The sequence below is a fragment of the Pelophylax lessonae genome, assembly GCF_965119305.1.
Source record: "Pelophylax lessonae genome assembly, chromosome: 1".
In the NCBI taxonomy this organism is placed as follows: domain Eukaryota; kingdom Metazoa; phylum Chordata; class Amphibia; order Anura; family Ranidae; genus Pelophylax; species Pelophylax lessonae.
In genome coordinates this window covers 162,320,894-162,338,557 of record NC_138768.1, presented here as the reverse complement: position 1 = coordinate 162,338,557, position 17,664 = coordinate 162,320,894, and the positions used below count along the sequence as shown (strand labels likewise).

The following is a 17,664-nucleotide window of genomic DNA, read 5'->3' as shown; positions in this document are numbered from 1 at the left end:
CTCCTCACCTGGTTGCCGCTACACACACTTGACACCATCTGAACAAAAAAAGTTTATCTTGGTCTCATCAGACCACAGGACATGGTTCCAGTAATCCATATCCTTAGTCTGCTTGTCTTCAACAAACTGTTTGCAGACTTTCTTGTGCATCATCTATAGAAGAGGCTTCCTTCTGGCAGCCATGCAGACCAATTTGATGTAGTGTGCGGGGTATGGTCTGAGCACTGACAGGCTGACCTTCACCCCTTCAACCTCTGCAGCAATGCTGGCAGCACTCATACGTCTATTTCCCAAAGACAACCTCTAGATATGACGCCGAGCACGTGCACTCAACTTCTTTGGTCGACCATGGCAAGGCCTGTTCTGAGTGGAACCTGTCCTGGTAAACCGCTGTATGGTCTTGGCCACTGTGCTGCAGCTCAGTTTCAGGGTCTTGGCAATCTTCTTATAGCCTAGGCCATCTTTATGTAGAGCAACAATTCATTTTTTCAGAGAGTTCTTTGCCATGAGGTGCCATGTTGAACTTCCAGTGACCAGTATGAGAGAGTAAGAGCAATAACAACACATTTAACACACCTGCTCCTCATTCACACCTGAGACCTTGTAACACTAAAGGGTCACATGACAATAGGGAGGGAAAATGGCTAATTGGGCCCGATTTGGACACTTTCACTTCGGAGTGTACTCACTTTTGTTTCCAGCGGTTTAGACATTAATGGCAGCGTGTTGAAATATTTTGAGGAGACAGCAAATTTACACTGTTATACAAGCTGTACACTCACTACTTTACAGTGTAGCAAAGTGTCATTTCTTCAGTGTTGTCACATGAAAAGTTATAATAAAATATTTACAAAAATTTGAGGGATGTACTCACTTTTGTGAGATACTGTACATAAATAAACTTATATCTTGAATGGCATCTAGCAGGTATTAGAAAGAAAGTCATCAGATGTATAAACAGGGGAAGAGGGGGGCTACTGCGAAACGCATAGACCCACTCGGCTACTATACTCTGTACTGTATGGTGTATATATATATATATATATGTGTGGTGTGTGTGTGTGTGTATATATATATATATATATATATATATAAAGTATCTCACAAAAGTGAGTACACCCCTCACTTTTTTGTAAATATTTTATTATATCTTTTCATGTGACATTACTGCAGAAATGACACTTTGCTACAATGTAAAGTAGTAAGTGTACAGCTTGTATACCAGTGTAGATTTGCTGTCCCCTCAAAATAACATACAGCTATTAATGTCTAAACCGCTGGCAACAAAAGTGAGTACACCCCTAATGTAAAATGTCCAGATTGTTACAGGGTCTCAGGTGTGAATGGGGAGCAGGTGTGTTAAATTAAGTGTTATCGCTCTTAGTCTCTCATACTGGTCTCTGGAAGTTCAACATGGCACCTCATGGCAAAGAACTCTCTGAGGATCTGAAAAAAATAATTGTTTCTCTATACAAAGATGGCCTAGGCTATAAGAAGATTGGCAAGACCCTAAAGCTGAGCTGCAGCACAGGGGCCAAGACCATACAGAGGTTTACCAGGACTGCTTCCACTCGGAACAGACTTTGCCATGGTCGACCAATGAAGTGCACTTGCTCAGCGTCATATCCAGAGGTTGTCTTTGGGAAACAGACGTATGAGTGCTGCCAGCATTGGGGTAAAGGTCAGCCTGTCAGTGCTCAGATCATATATGTGGTGTGGGGTGCGCTAAACAACAAATAAATAATGAATATATAACATATATCTATGTGTGAACCAAATCAACAAAAGTAAATATATATAACATATATCAATCTGTGAAGCCAATTAATAATGCAAATCCATTGGTGCATAAACATAAAAGTTCATAAGTGTCCATAAATATTTTGCAGGTGAGTAGAATTGTATTCTATCCGAATAATACGTGTATCCACCACCGAGTGAAATTCATCCTTACCAAACGGAAATAAATAAGGTGCAACTATATTTTCTTGTGCTGAAAAAATATCCAATCTCCTTATGAACAAACACCACGTGTAAATCACCAAGAATTAGCCTCTTACCAGATGGTAATAGGTATGCACTTGTTCAGTGAAACCACCGCCTTGCTTCCTCTTTAAAATCCTGAAGTGGGATGTAGAACCGCTCTACCTTTCTTTCTCCACTAGATGGCAACGAGTACCAGCAAGAAACACAGCCTCATCCTTCTTTACAAGCTCACAAAACCACCGTGTATTAAAGGAAAAAAGAGGGCTAATAGTGTATTACCCTTGAGATTTATTCAAAAAACAGTTGATAATGCACTTACAATTAGATGTCTTGTATTCAGCATAAACATAGGCATACGAATTCCTGCAAAGGCTTGCGGCCGGCTGCAGCACGGACCGCAAGTTGTGTGTGACGTGTGCGCCTCCTAATCTGACCGGTTTCTTCCCATAGGACTTCTACTGAGACAGGAGTACTGGCGCATCGTCACTTCCGCTTTATTTATACAGGTGGAAGCAGATTGTCTAACTTCCGGTGTCTGCAGAGCAGGTATTATAAAACATTGATCCATAGCACATCCTGGTGACACAGGAAGTAAACACTTCACTTCCTGTCTGCACAGGAAGCAAACACTTTACTTCCTGTCTGCAGAGCAAGTGTCTGCAGAGCAGGTATGCTTTGGAACTTCTGGCTGATAGCAATTTAAGGCAAATTACTTAAATATGGGTAACTTTCCTTGTGTTAAAAGGAATGTATAAAAACATACTTTATTATTTGTTAAAAACAAATGTATAAAAACATTGATCTATGGCACATCCTGGTGACACCGGAAGTAAACACTTTCCTTCCTGTCCTACAACACACTGCTTTAGGAGCGTAGTGGGAAAGGGGTGACACCGGAAATAGGTGTATAATAAAATGTATTGAACTATATTAAACCATATGCTCCAATACAAATTTAAAATAAATGTTAAAAGATAACTAAAATATAAAACCTGCCAAAATATATGTGGGGATCAACAGTTATTAATGTGTGCGTTTATGTCCCACTCTATGTTGAGTCCCCGGGGTCTGGAGCAGCCGAGCTCATATATCCAGAAGGTTTCCCTCCTGGATATAGACCTCCTCAGATTGCTCCCCCTCCAGTGTGGTGTATATTTCTCAATAACGATGATTTTTAACCTCTTGGGATTTTTTCTATGACATTGGGCGAAGTGTTGGGATACACTATGCCCAGGAAAAGCTTTGTGTATGTTGGTCAGATGTTCTCCAATACGTATGGCGGCAGTACGTATGGTTCTTCCAACATACTGGTAATTGCACTCACACTGTAAAAGGTATACAACCCCTTTCGTATGGCAGGAAATAAAATTTCTAATGGGGTACTCTTTACCTGTCACAGTTGAATGAAATTTATTAGTCCTGATAGTTTGAGCTTCTTTACACACTCTGCAACTCCTGCAGGGAAAGAAGCCCTTCATATCAGGAAAAAATTTTGGGATGGTAGGAGGATCAATGGGATTGGGGGCTACCAGATCTCGTAAGTTCTGTGCCTTCCTGTAAATGATAGGTGGAACTTCTGGTAGCATGGGTCCTAAAATTTTATCTTTCTGTAGGACTCCCCAGTGTTTCCGGAATACATGATTTAGCCACTTGTAGTTTTGTGAGAATCTCGTAATGAAAGCAAATTCAAACTTGGAACTGGTTTTTCCTGGGTTCTGAACTTTCTTAGGTTGTATCAAACTTCTTTGCTCAACTAACTCCAGGGTCTGAATTTCTTTCTCTAGCACTTCTGGTTTGTAGCCTTTTTCCAGAAATTTTTCTTTCAGGACCATAGCTTGTTTGCGGAATACTTGGCTGTCGGTACAATTCCTTCTGACTCTTCTGAATTGTGATTTGGGTACAGATATGAGCCAGGCTGGATGGTGACAGCTGTCCAGGGCTATAAAGCCGACTGATAGAAACGGCTTTATAGCCCTGGACAGCTGTCACCATCCAGCCTGGCTCAGATCTGTACCCAAATCTCAATTCAGAAGAGTCAGAAGGAATTGTACCGACAGCCAAGTATTCCGGAAACAAGCTATGGTCCTGAAAGAAAAATTAGAGTGGGAGTGGGACATAAACGCACACATTAATAAATGTTGATCCCCACATATATTTTGGCAGGTTTTATATTTTAGTTATCTTTTAACATTTATTTTAAATTTGTATTGGAGCATATGGTTTAATATAGTTCAATACATTTTATTATACACCTATTTCCGGTGTCACCCCTTTCCCACTACGCTCCCAAAGCAGTGTGTTGTAGGACAGGAAGGAAAGTGTTTACTTCCGGTGTCACCAGGATGTGCCATAGATCAATGTTTTTATACATTTGTTTTTAACAAATAATAAAGTATGTTTTTATACATTCCTTTTAACACAAGGAAAGTTACCCATATTTAAGTAATTTGCCTTAAATTGCTATCAGCCAGAAGTTCCAAAGCATACCTGCTCTGCAGACACTTGCTCTGCAGACAGGAAGTAAAGTGTTTGCTTCCTGTGCAGACAGGAAGTGAAGTGTTTACTTCCTGTGTCACCAGGATGTGCTATGGATCAATGTTTTATAATACCTGCTCTGCAGACACCGGAAGTTAGACAATCTGCTTCCACCTGTATAAATAAAGCGGAAGTGACGATGCGCCAGTACTCCTGTCTCAGTAGAAGTCCTATGGGAAGAAACCAGTCAGATTAGGAGGCGCACACGTCACACACAACTTGCGGTCCGTGCTGCAGCCGGCCGCAAGCCTTTGCAGGAATTCGTATGCCTATGTTTATGCTGAATACAAGACATCTAATTGTAAGTGCATTATCAACTGTTTTTTGAATAAATCTCAAGGGTAATACACTATTAGCCCTCTTTTTTCCTTTAATACACGGTGGTTTTGTGAGCTTGTAAAGAAGGATGAGGCTGTGTTTCTTGCTGGTACTCGTTGCCATCTAGTGGAGAAAGAAAGGTAGAGCGGTTCTACATCCCACTTCAGGATTTTAAAGAGGAAGCAAGGCGGTGGTTTCACTGAACAAATGCATACCTATTACCATCTGGTAAGAGGCTAATTCTTGGTGATTTACACGTGGTGTTTGTTCACAAGGAGATTGGATATTTTTTCAGCACAAGAAAATATAGTTGCACCTTATTTATTTCCGTTTGGTAAGGATGAATTTCACTCGGTGGTGGATACACGTATTATTCGGATAGAATACAATTCTACTCACCTGCAAAATATTTATGGACACTTATGAACTTTTATGTTTATGCACCAATGGATTTGCATTATTAATTGGCTTCACAGATTGATATATGTTATATATATTTACTTTTGTTGATTTGGTTCACACATAGATATATGTTATATATTCATTATTTATTTGTTGTTTAGCGCACCCCACACCACATATACATTTATCTATATTCAAAAGCACTGAATACCGGGAGCAGCTTCAACGCACTATCAGCGCACCCATCCCCCCTTACAACAGTGCTCAGATCATACCCTGCACACTGCATCAAATTGGTCTGCATGGCTGTCGTCCCAGAAGGAAGCCTCTTCTAAAGATGATGCACAAGAAAGCCCACAATCAGTTTGCTGAAGACAAGCAGACTAAGGACATAGATAAAAGGAACCATGTTCTGTGATCTGATGAGCCCAAGATAAACTTATTTGGTTCAGATGGCGTCAAGTGTGTGTGGCGGCAACCAGGTGAGGAGTACAAAGACAAGTGTGTCTTGCCTACAGTCAAGCATGGTGTTGGGAGTGTCATGGTCTGGGGCTGCATGAGTGCTGCGAGCACTGGGGAGCTACAGTTCATTGAGGGAACCATGAATGCCAACATGTACTGTGACATACTGAAGCAGAACATGATCCCCCTCCCTTTGGAGACTGGGCCGCAGGGCAGTATTCTAACAAGATAATGACCCCAAACACAACTCCAAGACGACCACTGCCTTGGTAAAGAAGCTGAGGGTAAAGGTGATGGACGGACCAAGCATGTCTCCAAACCTAAACCCTATTGTGCATCTGTGGGGCATCCTCAAACAGAAGGTGGAGGAGCGCAAGGTCTCTAACATCCACTAGGACTCCAGTGGCAACTCGTAAAGCTCTGGTGAACTTCCTGCCTAAGAGGGTTAAGGCAGTGCAGGAAAATCTTGGTGGCCACACAAAATATTGACACTTTGGGCCCAATTTGGACATTTTAACTTAGGAGTGTACTCCCTTTTGTTCCCGGCGGCTCAGACATTAAGGGCTGTGTGTTGAGTTATTTTGAGGAGACAGCAAATGTACACTGTTATACAAGCTGTACACTCACTACTTTACATTGTAGTAAAGTGCCATTTCTTCAGTGTTGTCACATGAAAAGATATAATAAAATATTTATAAAAATGTGAGATACTGTAAATATGTTTTAATGTCTGCTGAAAAAAATGTAAATCAATAAACTTTATATATATAATCTAGTGTGTAATAACTAAACTTGCTGAGATTTGCAATTTTCATATTTCACAACCAAATAGCTATAATGGAGGGAAGCATCAGGCATACATTTTACTATTGGCATCGTGTAATTTTAAAAGCTCTCTTTATAGAATGCTTGAACCTTTCTAGCACTCATACAAGTGCCAATTAATTAATTCTATCAGCACTACTTGACATTTGTGAATTTAGTCTGGCCTCTGACTCTGTCATAATTAGTATTCAATGTGTTCACTTGAACTGTGTGGACTCTCAAAAAGAGCAGCGTGCACTCATCAATAAACACTAACTTTACAATTAGCGCTTTGATTTTTTTTATTGAAATACTGTGAAACGTTTTTATCCGTTAGTTTTCCTCTTGATGAAATAATAACTGACACCTCTGTTTTGAATTAGCTTGCACGCTGCACTTAGAGCTGATCCCAAGGATTCCAACTGCTGGGAGTGTTTGGGCGAGGCTTATCTGAGCAGAGGAGGATACACCACTGCACTAAAATCCTTCATGAAAGCCAGTGAACTGAACCCAAACTCAATGTACAGTGTGTACAAGATAGCCTCCATCAAGCAGATCCTAGGAACTTATAAAGAGGCTGTAACAGAATACCAGCAAATTGTAAAGAAGTCTGGAGAATATGTGCCTGCACTAAAAGGTATTACAAGGATGATGTCATTACATCTACAGTGAACCAATCTATGTTAACCGTAGGGACAAGCTCATTGCAGATGTAGCCGTATTTTATCTGTACTGCTATACCCAACTTAAAGCGGAGTTCCGGCCTCAGGGGGGAAATTTTGATAAAAATACCCCCGGGACAGTCAGGGCTAGTACATTCCACAGTGGATAGCCTCTGAACTGTCCCGGGTCGCACTTACCTGTAAGAAGAAATACTTACCTTGAAAATTTCTTCTCCAGCGCTGCCATTTCGGATGTGGGCAGCTGAAGCCAGCGCGATCCTCTTCTGCGTCCTCTTCCCCCATTGATTCCTGGGAGCGATGACGTTCAGCTCCCAGGAATCAATGCAAGGAGGAAATGATGGCGCGGCCGCAGAGGGAGGAAGTGGAAGAAAGGCGAGTATATTTTCTTCAATAACAAGGTAAGTAAACAAAAAAAAAATATATTGTAATTATCCATTTGTTTTTCAGGTGACCAAGAGCAAGCGGATGGCCCAAAATCAATTTTGTCGATTTTGAGGCCGGAACTCCGCTTTAATGAAGCCCAGACAATAGCACTATATAAACTAAAGCAAATGATGTAACCATGATGTAAAAAAAAAAAAAAAAAGATCTGCAAGTGAGGTCTCTTCAACTGTTCTTCTTCAATTATGTTTTCACCTTTAGGCCCCTTTTACATGGACAGACAAATCGAGTCCGCCTGTCAGCTTTTCAGGCAGACTTGATTCAAACAGATGGGGATCAGATCGGATGACAGTCAAATGGAAACGTTTCCGACCGACACCCCAAGGAGGCAGAGATGTATAGAAACTAAGTAAAACTACTTCACTACTGTACTTAAGTACCGAAAGGCGGTATCTGTACTTTCCTAGAGTAGAATTTTTTTCTCCTACTTCCACTTTTACTTCACTACATTTTTTCAATGATTTCAATACTTTTACTCCGATATTTTTTTTTGTGCTGCATAGTTACTCGATACAATTATAAAAATTACCACTGCCAGAACAGTAGATGGCAGGTTTCATGAAGCTCAAAACATGTGTATTATCAGCGCATACGAAAATAAAAGCTACTGTATGTATAAATAAAAGCTGCATTTGAAATAATAAAAAACAATATGATGTTCAAACTTTTAACTTCTTTCTTTAATAACTACAAACACAGTACTTGTACTTTTACTTTCAGTACTTGAGTAGCAATTTTTTTTTCAAAACTACTGGTACTTTTACTTTCAGTACTTGAGTTGCAAAATTTTTTAAAAAACTACTTGCAATACTTAAGTAAAAATGTTGAATACTTTAGTAGTCACTTTTTGATCGAGCACTTGTACTTTTACTCAAGTATGGGTTTCAAGTACTTTATACAACTCTGCAAGGAGGACAGCAGGCTGTGTCCGTGTCCACTCTGCATCAAGGGAACGGACATGAACCTGTCTTCCGCCTGCTCAGTGGAGAGATCCCCTGCTGAGCGGGTAGATCGGCTGGCGGACTCCACTAGTGGGAAAGGGGCCTAAATATGAAAATAAAATCTGAAAATTTCTTATAGGTTTTGATCAGGTTTTTAATGTGTGTGGTATATCAAACTATATATTTTTTTGTGATTTTGTACCTTTCTCTCATGCCCAATTGTGAAACCTCTCTGTCATTCCCAATCTGAAATAATTTCATTGGTAATAGAATATGATTTTCAACAACATTGTTTTATTTTTTCCTTTTATTTTTATTCAACTGTTGGCTTTTTGTCACTTCCAGGTCTTGGTGAATGCCATTTAATGCTTGCAAAAGGTGCACTTGCAGATTTCCTGGATGCTAAGGCAGTGGATGCCATAGAAAAAGGGCTTGGGTACCTGACAAGGTTAGTGTATTTTAATTAGGTTAAAAATAAAAGTAAAAAAAAAACAGAAGCTTTTCATTTAAAAATGAATAAACTATTAAACCACAGCTCTGGTTATTGCCTGTTCCCCTGTTAGTGAGTTTCACCATTTTTATTCCCTCTTCTCTTGGTTACCAGTTAATAGTAAATCCTAAAGTAAACTGCTGTCACCTGAACAGGAGGTGAGAAGAAATCGTTTATTGCAGACATCTGTGGAAAGAGGGCATTGCAGTTCACTTCCTGTAGTGTCTTATGGACCCAAATTTACTGGGACACACTGTTTAAAATTCAAATTTGTCTTTAGACATACTTTAATATCAGTTCTGCATATTAGTGCCTCATCATTAGTGCTCATCAGTGATGGAGAAAACTTACTTATTTACAAAATTTTATAACGGAAACAAGGAAAAACTTTTTTTAAAAACATTTTTGGTCTTTTTAAAATTGTTTAGCAAAAAAAAAATAAAAAATAGTGGTGATCAAATACCACCAAAAGAAAGCTCTATTTGTGGGAAAAAAATTATAAAAATTTTGTTTGGGTACAGCGTTGTATTCCCGCGCAAATGTCATTCAAATGTGACAGCACTGATAGCTGAAAATTGGCCTGGGCAGGAAGGGGGTGAAAGTGGCAGGTATTGAAGTGGTTTTATGACTGTCATGAACTCTTTGACAGTCTGTGCCTAGACAGTGAATTAGAAGCCGCCTTGTAAAAGTGATCAGCTGCCCGGATCACTTTTACTGGAATGCTGATCACCAGCTGTAAAAATAGATACACTGGGCAGCAAAGGCCAGTGCTTCCAGCAGGGTTTGGATTCAAATGTTTTGGGTACAGTTCTACGCATATCAGCTGTGTATCGGATGCTTGCTGGAAGTTCCACTTTAATCATTTTTGGATTTAATTTCTGTATTTATTTTTGGCATTGTATTTAATTCTAGGGGGGTTCAGCAGCGGCCAGATCTTGTATGTCTATGGAAACTTCTTGGAGATGCCTGTACCAGTCTTCATGCAGTCTCACCAGCTAAGGTCAAAATCAATGTCCTGGGTGCCCTTGTTGGGCAGAATGACGGTCATCGAGTGATTAGTAAATCAGAAGCCTTAGCGCTAGGAGCAAGGTAAGAATTGGGTGTATATCTACTTCTGCAGGACCACACTGCAAATATTAAACAGTCTGCAGTAAAAATTGGCTATTCTAAAGTACAGGTTAAACCATAATTAAAAACTATTTATTTGTAACTTTTGTAACCTACGTATTAAATTATAAAAAATGACAAGTACTCGGAAGTTTCAGCTTCTTCCTCTGTTCAGAGCCACCAGTCTTTCAGGTTAAAGAGTCAGCTTCATTTGCCTCATTTCCTGTGAGCCCAGCCACGTCATCACGCAGGCTGAGCTCACAGCACTCCTGGACTGAGCAACGCTTATACACTATTATGTGAGTGCGTTTCAGTGCAGGAGGAGGGCCTGGAAGTGTGGAAACCTAAAAAACGTTACCCCAACATTTCATATTCCTATCATTCCTTACCATTTCATCTGGTAAGCAGCCTTTGGAACATACCCTAGAGTGTTTTTTCTTCTAGCAAACATAGTGACGCATATGTGCTGGGACTTGTTGTTCTTCATATCCATATTTTACTTATTTTGGATTGGCACGATTAATCGGACTTTTTATTTATCAAAGACTCACAATTCACAACAACGTTTTATTTATATTTTATGCTTTATATAAGTTTTTTGAGCATCACTTGGTGACATTATTTCACTTTTTTTATTGGGTTAAGCGCAACACATATCTCTATACACATATTCCTAACATGTGCCTCTTGCACCATGTACTTGTATGAAAAATGATCCTGCTCTCTTTGTATTGCTTCTTTTGTGTGAAATCCCTGGTGTTCCTGCCAGTCTCTCTGCTTTCCTATGAAAAACTAACCACACTAAGCAGGAGAACACAGCATGGTCAGTTCTCTAGCTGTGTTAGGAACTCGGTGTACTCTCCTCCAATGTTAAGACTTGTCCTGACACCCCCACCCAACACACATAACCATTCACTGGGAAGTTCAGTGTGCAGCTGTTTCTCCTCCCCTACTTCTTATGCAGCTGAGAATAGAGGGAATGTGAGAACTAATAAAAAAGGGAATAAAAGATATTTATAATGTTTTTATTTTTCATATTTGTACACAAATGTTTTATATTTTATTAAAAAAAAGCTTTTATTTCTATTTTAAACTGAATGAGATGTTTTACAGGGTGATCATTTACAATCACTTTAAAATCCTTCATGTAGTAAAAGGCAAGCTAGCTTTTTTTTTTCTCTTTTTTTAATTTATATCTACTGTTTATTTTCTAAGGTGTTATGGGCGAGCATTGAAGATTCAGTCATCTGCAAATATCTGGTGTGATCTTGGCGTGAATTATTATTACCAAGCTCAAAATCTAATGAGCTCTGGCAGCCAAGAAAGTGACATAAGTAATTTATTGGAAAGATCTGTGCAGGTATGTTTGTGCTACAAGTTTAAGATGGAGAAACATACAGAGTTTTACCTGAGAACTAATTGCATGCTCCTCTACAAATGATGGCTACTTACTAGACTGTCATGTTCATGCTTTCGTTTGCCTAGCAAGACAGCAGTAAGCTGCACACCAACATTACATAAACAAAAATATATTTTGCTTCCCTGCAGCTTAGGCTGCATTCACACTTGAGCGTAGCGTTTTTTAGCATGATTTTCAGGCGTTTTTTCAGGCGTTTTTGGAGGCAGGCATTGACATCAATCAAAAACGCTGGTAATCAGCCCAAAAAGAAGCTCATGTACTTTTTTCAGCTACAGGCGTTTTGCAAAACACTCAGATGTGAACAGGGGCCATTTAAATGAATGGGGTTTTACTTGTTGGGCGTTTTGGAACTTTTTTTTTGAGCGTTTTTGGAGCTGAAAAACACTCAAAAACGCCCAGGTGTGAATGGAGCCTTAGGGAACTTTTTTATAGCTGTGAACATAATAAATATTTCTTTCAAATGACTTGTAACATTACTAGTTCTTTTACCCTACAGACTGAGAAGCCTGCACATAAAATGTATCACTAAGGCTCAGTTCACACTGCTGCGACGTGATCTGACTTGTGAGACCACAAGTCACATGACATGTCAAATTCAATGTTTTCCTATGAGAGCTGTCTGAATTCATACTACACAAGTCACTCCAACTTTAGAAAAAGTTCCTACACTACTTTGGGACGACTTTGTATAGGCTCCTAAATAGAATCCAAGTCAAGTAAAGTCAGAAGGAAGTCGCAGGCAAAGTCATACGACTCTGCCGTCGCAGCAGTATGAACTGAGTGAACACGTGACTCTTGTATTTTTACATGATCTTCTTTTTTTGTTTAGTGTATTAAGAAATCCCTCATGATGGACAGTAGCAATCATCAGTATTGGAATGCACTTGGGGTTGTTTGCTGCTCTAAAGGTATGATCATGTGTTGTGGTTTACTATGCATAATTGTTTTTAGAGTACTTTCCTGACTTGGGAACTGCAGACAAAGTGTAAGTGTTGGTTTTCCTATGGCTGCAGTTCTGCCATATTCCCAGGAATTTGGTGTTTTATTTTCCCACAGCCTTCTATGAGCCCAACACTGCTGGCCCTTTGAAAAGAGACAGCTGGTTTTTGGTTGTTATGGAGAAATGTCCTCATTCTCTTGTCCTAGAAAATAAGAAGGTGCTTGTGCAGAGATTCCTATTGAAGGGTTAAATTAAAATGATTTTTCCCAGGGTGACACAAAGTTCACTTTCCATAATACTCTAGCACTGATCATTTTGTTGCTCAAAGGCACTTAAAAGTGATAATGGGAAAACCATTTCTTGTATTTTTTTTTAGTATAAATGATCTATATTTTTTTCAGGTGTCAACAATAATGTACTTGCGCAACATGCTTTTATCAAGTCAATCCAGTGTCAGCCTAATGTGAGTACTGAATGCTCAGTTAATATCCCAAACCATCCCTTCTACGTGTATTGCTGCCTTGTGTTCCTGTTTATAAGTAGTCTCTTTCCCTGCAGAATGGTGTTGCTTGGACTAATCTGGGGGCTCTGTATTTACTGAATGAAAATATTGAGGTAAGACACCGTGTAGATTTTCTCTCCATGCTTGTTCTATACTTACCGCCTTATTCCATAGGGGGCTATATCACAAAGAATAAATGTATACGATGTGCTGTAAAATAAATAAATTATATGTTTGTATTTTTAAGCTAAGCCATCAAGCTTTCAAAGTGGCCCAGTCTCTTGAACCCTCATATGTGAGATGCTGGATCGGACAGGTGAGTCCATTTAAAGCTAATAAATATAGTGGTTTTGTAACTATTTATTTTGTAGTTTCCTAATAACAAGATAGTCATCCTAATTAATGCAGTTACACTATAGGGCCAAAAAGAATGTGAATACTACTTTAAACTGGTTTCCAGTGTTTCCAGTAAAGGATTCTGGTAATTCTACAGCTAAGTTACATCTGAGATAATTGTGTGCTTCCAACATGACTGTGCACAAAATAAGATCCATAAAGATATAGTTTGATTAGGTGTGGGGGTTCTCAAGTGGCCTGTGCATAGCCAATTAACCTTAACCTTGCTAAGCATCTTTGGTATGATGCTAAATGCTGATTGAAAACCAGAGTGCAGGGCTCGGGAGTGCGCCTGTTGGGCAGAGTGCAGGGGCTCGGGAGTGCGCCTGTTGGGCAGAGTGCAGGGGCTCGGGAGTGCGCCTGTTGGGCAGAGTGCAGGGCTCGGGAGTGCGCCTGTTGGGCAGAGTGCAATGGTTCAAGCAAGGTTGTGTACAGAGTGTAGGGGTCAGGAGTATATAATGCACAGTGTGTAGGGATTGCATGTGCCTAACACACAAAATACAGTGGTCAGTAGTATGTAATGCGCAGGCAAGTGTGCATAACAGAAAGCAGGGATCAAATTCAACTCCCTCTCCCCCCCCCCCCCCCCCCATCTCATCCCAAGTACAGCACAAGAACTTTAAAGCAACATTTTGGAAAAAAAAATGTTTAGAATGGTCCAGCTTAGTTATCTCTAAAGCTATAGATACTACATTCAGAGGTCTGCTACCCCCTGTCCTCTAAAAGTAGTATATGCAGTTTTAGAGACAAAGACAAAGGTGGACCATTCTAAAGTCAAAACAAGCATACAAAAACACTAATGGTTTTAACCAAGCTAGGGTTCTTTAAATACGATTCTGTATGAATTGCACTTTATATTTAATGTTCTCACCTCTGTATTTGCTATACATCCATCTGCTTTGGATATTTTTGTTTTTTTAGGCCCTGATTGCAGAAGCAGTTGGAAGCTATGAAACCATGGATCTCTTCAGACACACTACTGAGCTCAGTATGCATGTAAGTCATTGCTAATACTAAATTTGCACAGAAAAAGGATTTTTATTTTTAGTCCTTTGTGGAACACAAAGTCTTTAACATTTATACTGCCACTTACAGCAGGATTGAACACTGGTAAAGAGAAGGCTGGAATTTTGTAAAATGTAAGAATTTGGTATAATGTGTTGTGCTTTGATCTGCTAATAATGATTTTGATGTATTTCTAGCTAAAATATTGTTTTGATAAACAGTTCCGTAAATATCACACGGCCCTAAAAATCAGTAGCACCTTTTTTTATTCTTCAGGTCATGTGCTTTCAGAAAACACACTGCTCAACAAAAATTAAAGGAACATTTGTGGGCCCTATGCTCACTGCCTGGCACAGTGGAGCTCACTTGGCATTTGAACACCAGAATTGGCAGGTCAGTCACTGGCGCCCTGTGCTTTTCATAGATGAAAGCAAGTTCACCCTGAGCACATGTGACAGATGTGAAAGGGTCTGGAGAAGCCATGGAGAAAGTTTTGCTACCTGTAACATCGTTCAGCGTGACCGGTTTGGTGGTGGGTCAGTGATAGTCTGGGTAGGCATATCCATGGAGGGACGCACAGACCTCGGTATGAAATCCTTGGACCCATTGTCAAACCCTACGCTGGTGCAGTGGGTCCTGGGTTCCTCCTGGTGCATGACAATGCCTGGTGTTTTGTGGCAAGAGTATGCAGCCGGTTCCTGGAGAATGAAAGAATTGATACCATTGAATGGCCCCCATGCTCGCTTGACCTAAATCCAATAGAACACCTCTGGGGCATTCTGTTTCGGTCCATCCGACGCCACCAGGTTGCACCTCAGTCTGTTTAGGAGCTCAGTGATGCCCTGGTCCAGATCTGGGAGGAAATACCCCAGGAGACAATCCGTCGTCTCATTAGGAGCATGCCCCGACGTTGTCAGGCATGCATACAAGTATGTGGGAGCCATACGAACTACTGAGTACCATTTTGAGTTGCTGCAATGAAATTTCAGCAAAATGGACTAGCCTGCTGCATCATTTTTTCTCTTTGATTTTTGGGGGTGTTTTTGAGTTCAGCCCTCTGTAGGTAGATAATTTTAATTTCCATCTAACGATGTGGCATCCTTTCGTTTCTAAAACATTACCAAGTTTATCAGTAAAGTTATCCAGAATGATTTTTCCCCATTGAGATCTGATGTGTTTTCAATGTGTTCCTTTAATTTTTTTGAGCAGTGTATATGGTTTGGGGGGTCTTTTACAAACTGAAAGCTGTAAGGGAAAAATAAAAAGGCAATGGGAAAATTGCAAAAATGGTCTGGCCAGCTGAGTTCAAAAGTGGAGTGCAAGGACTGGCAGCGAAAAGGTTAAAGGAGATTACTTCAGTTATTATTGATGTAGTGCACAGCACTGGAGAATCACCCTGTTGCCTCTATCAGTAACATAACGAAGCATCATTAAATAGTGCAATACTGAAGAGAATCCAAAAACCATCACTGGTAATGATATACAGTATCCGATAGGATAAAATCCAATGGAAAACATTAATATATAATCATTAAACATTTAGAGTAGCATCTGAATCATCTGTTTCACTCAATGGAAAAGAAATAAAATAGGATTTTCTTACTCATAGAATCTGTGGAAAAGTGCAACACGTTCACACGGGAAGATGCGCAGAGCAAGGAATTGTCCATTTTGGACTGTGTGTTACATGTCAAGGAAGGGTGGGACTTGAACACTGAAGTTTACAGGAAACCTACTTGCATAGATCGTTATCTGCTTTTTGACTTCCACCAACCTTTTGAAAACCTTTTGTTTGAATCTATTGAAGGATGTAGGTCTTACCCCTCTATGTTTGTGACCATGCTGTTGGTACTGTTTTGCTACAGAACTGAGGTCTGTTGGTAGTAGGAGGTATTATACTGGGCCGGCCAGCATTTTTATTTTTGTTTGCCAGTGTCCGGTCTTCCTGTAAATGACAGTATAACCTAAAGGCCTTCTGTGCTCTTTAATGGATTTCAAGAAAATACATTTACTATGAGTACAGAAATCCTGTATAGGCTTGGATGCTTCCCTGTCTTATTTAAGGCATTTAGATTTGTCTATATAAATGCAGTGATATTCATTTATGTGTACACAGAACTCAAATCTTGGCTGGTATTGTGTCAGTTTGCCTTTAATAGTCTAAACCACTTTTTTAGTCTCCAGAATGTTTATCCACTTAGTCACTTTCACAAGAACTGCCGTCAACGAATATTATAAAGATTTTTTACCATTTTTGGCAAACTCACAGTACATTGGTGACAATTCTGTGACTAACATTTAACAATCTAGGCCAGGCCTGTCTCCCGATGTGTGCTTTCTGGAGCCATGTACAAGGACACTGTCCTACCCACTTGTTTTAATGCTGTGATTGACTAGAGTCTAATGAGTTCAACATGTTGTTGTTTCATCACCTTGGGCACATGATTAAAACTAGTGAAAGAAATCAATGAGAGAACTCCCAAATGTGGCCTCTTTTGATATTATAAAACCTGTGACAATGACCGAAAGCATTCCGGTAAAGAAGAGGGAAGGAAAGGACATTTCCAGAACATCAGTTCACAGGAGTCCCTAAGGTCCATATTTCAAACACCCCAAAAAAAATACATACTTTACCTAACACCCCAGCAAGGAGATAAGGGCTATCTTTTAAATAAAGCACATGTGATGTTTTTAGCTATACGAATATGCATTTTGTCGGGGACTGCAGAATATATTTGTATTTCCTTATTTTTGTATGTGCTCACAAATAAAACTTCCACTGGATATTTTCTAATTTTGAACGTTACTACAAACTGCAAATGATGCAACAAAAGGACTGAGCTGCTAGTTAAAACTATCAATACTGAAATAAAAGAATCCATTAATTGTAACTCAGTTTGTGTTGTATATAAATATCCCATGATTCTTTGCAGTATCGGGGAGAAGCCACAGCCTTTTGCCAATTGTAATCAATTTCCAGCCCTGAAGTCTCTCTGCATGCAATCTATCCTTTAGTATGCAATAGGGAAGGAGCGGAAGACTGAATAATTTTATTCTAAATGATCTGCAATATACAAAATTATCCAAGCAGTTGGAGTCAGGCTGCTCTTTATTATACTAATGCATGCTAATCCCTTCATAGTGTTCTTTGGAAGGTGTAAAAGTCTTGTAATCTGATACTCCGCCCATTTAGCACCAGAAAATTACTGTATTTTCTGGCGTATAAGATGAC

The 17,664-nt window shown here is 39.7% G+C and overlaps 1 protein-coding gene across 1 annotated transcript in view; it reads left to right on the top strand.

The window, feature by feature from the left end:
* Window positions 1-17,664, top strand: part of SKIC3 (SKI3 subunit of superkiller complex) — a 249,004-nt gene that overhangs the window by 99,204 nt on the left and 132,136 nt on the right. The window contains exons 17-25 of the mRNA XM_082272834.1: window positions 6,891-7,144; window positions 8,918-9,020; window positions 9,975-10,151; window positions 11,385-11,529; window positions 12,419-12,497; window positions 12,931-12,992; window positions 13,088-13,144; window positions 13,279-13,347; window positions 14,349-14,423. Of these exons, the coding sequence (XP_082128960.1) occupies window positions 6,891-7,144; window positions 8,918-9,020; window positions 9,975-10,151; window positions 11,385-11,529; window positions 12,419-12,497; window positions 12,931-12,992; window positions 13,088-13,144; window positions 13,279-13,347; window positions 14,349-14,423 (1,021 nt within the window). The remainder of the gene's footprint in view (window positions 1-6,890; window positions 7,145-8,917; window positions 9,021-9,974; window positions 10,152-11,384; window positions 11,530-12,418; window positions 12,498-12,930; window positions 12,993-13,087; window positions 13,145-13,278; window positions 13,348-14,348; window positions 14,424-17,664) is intronic.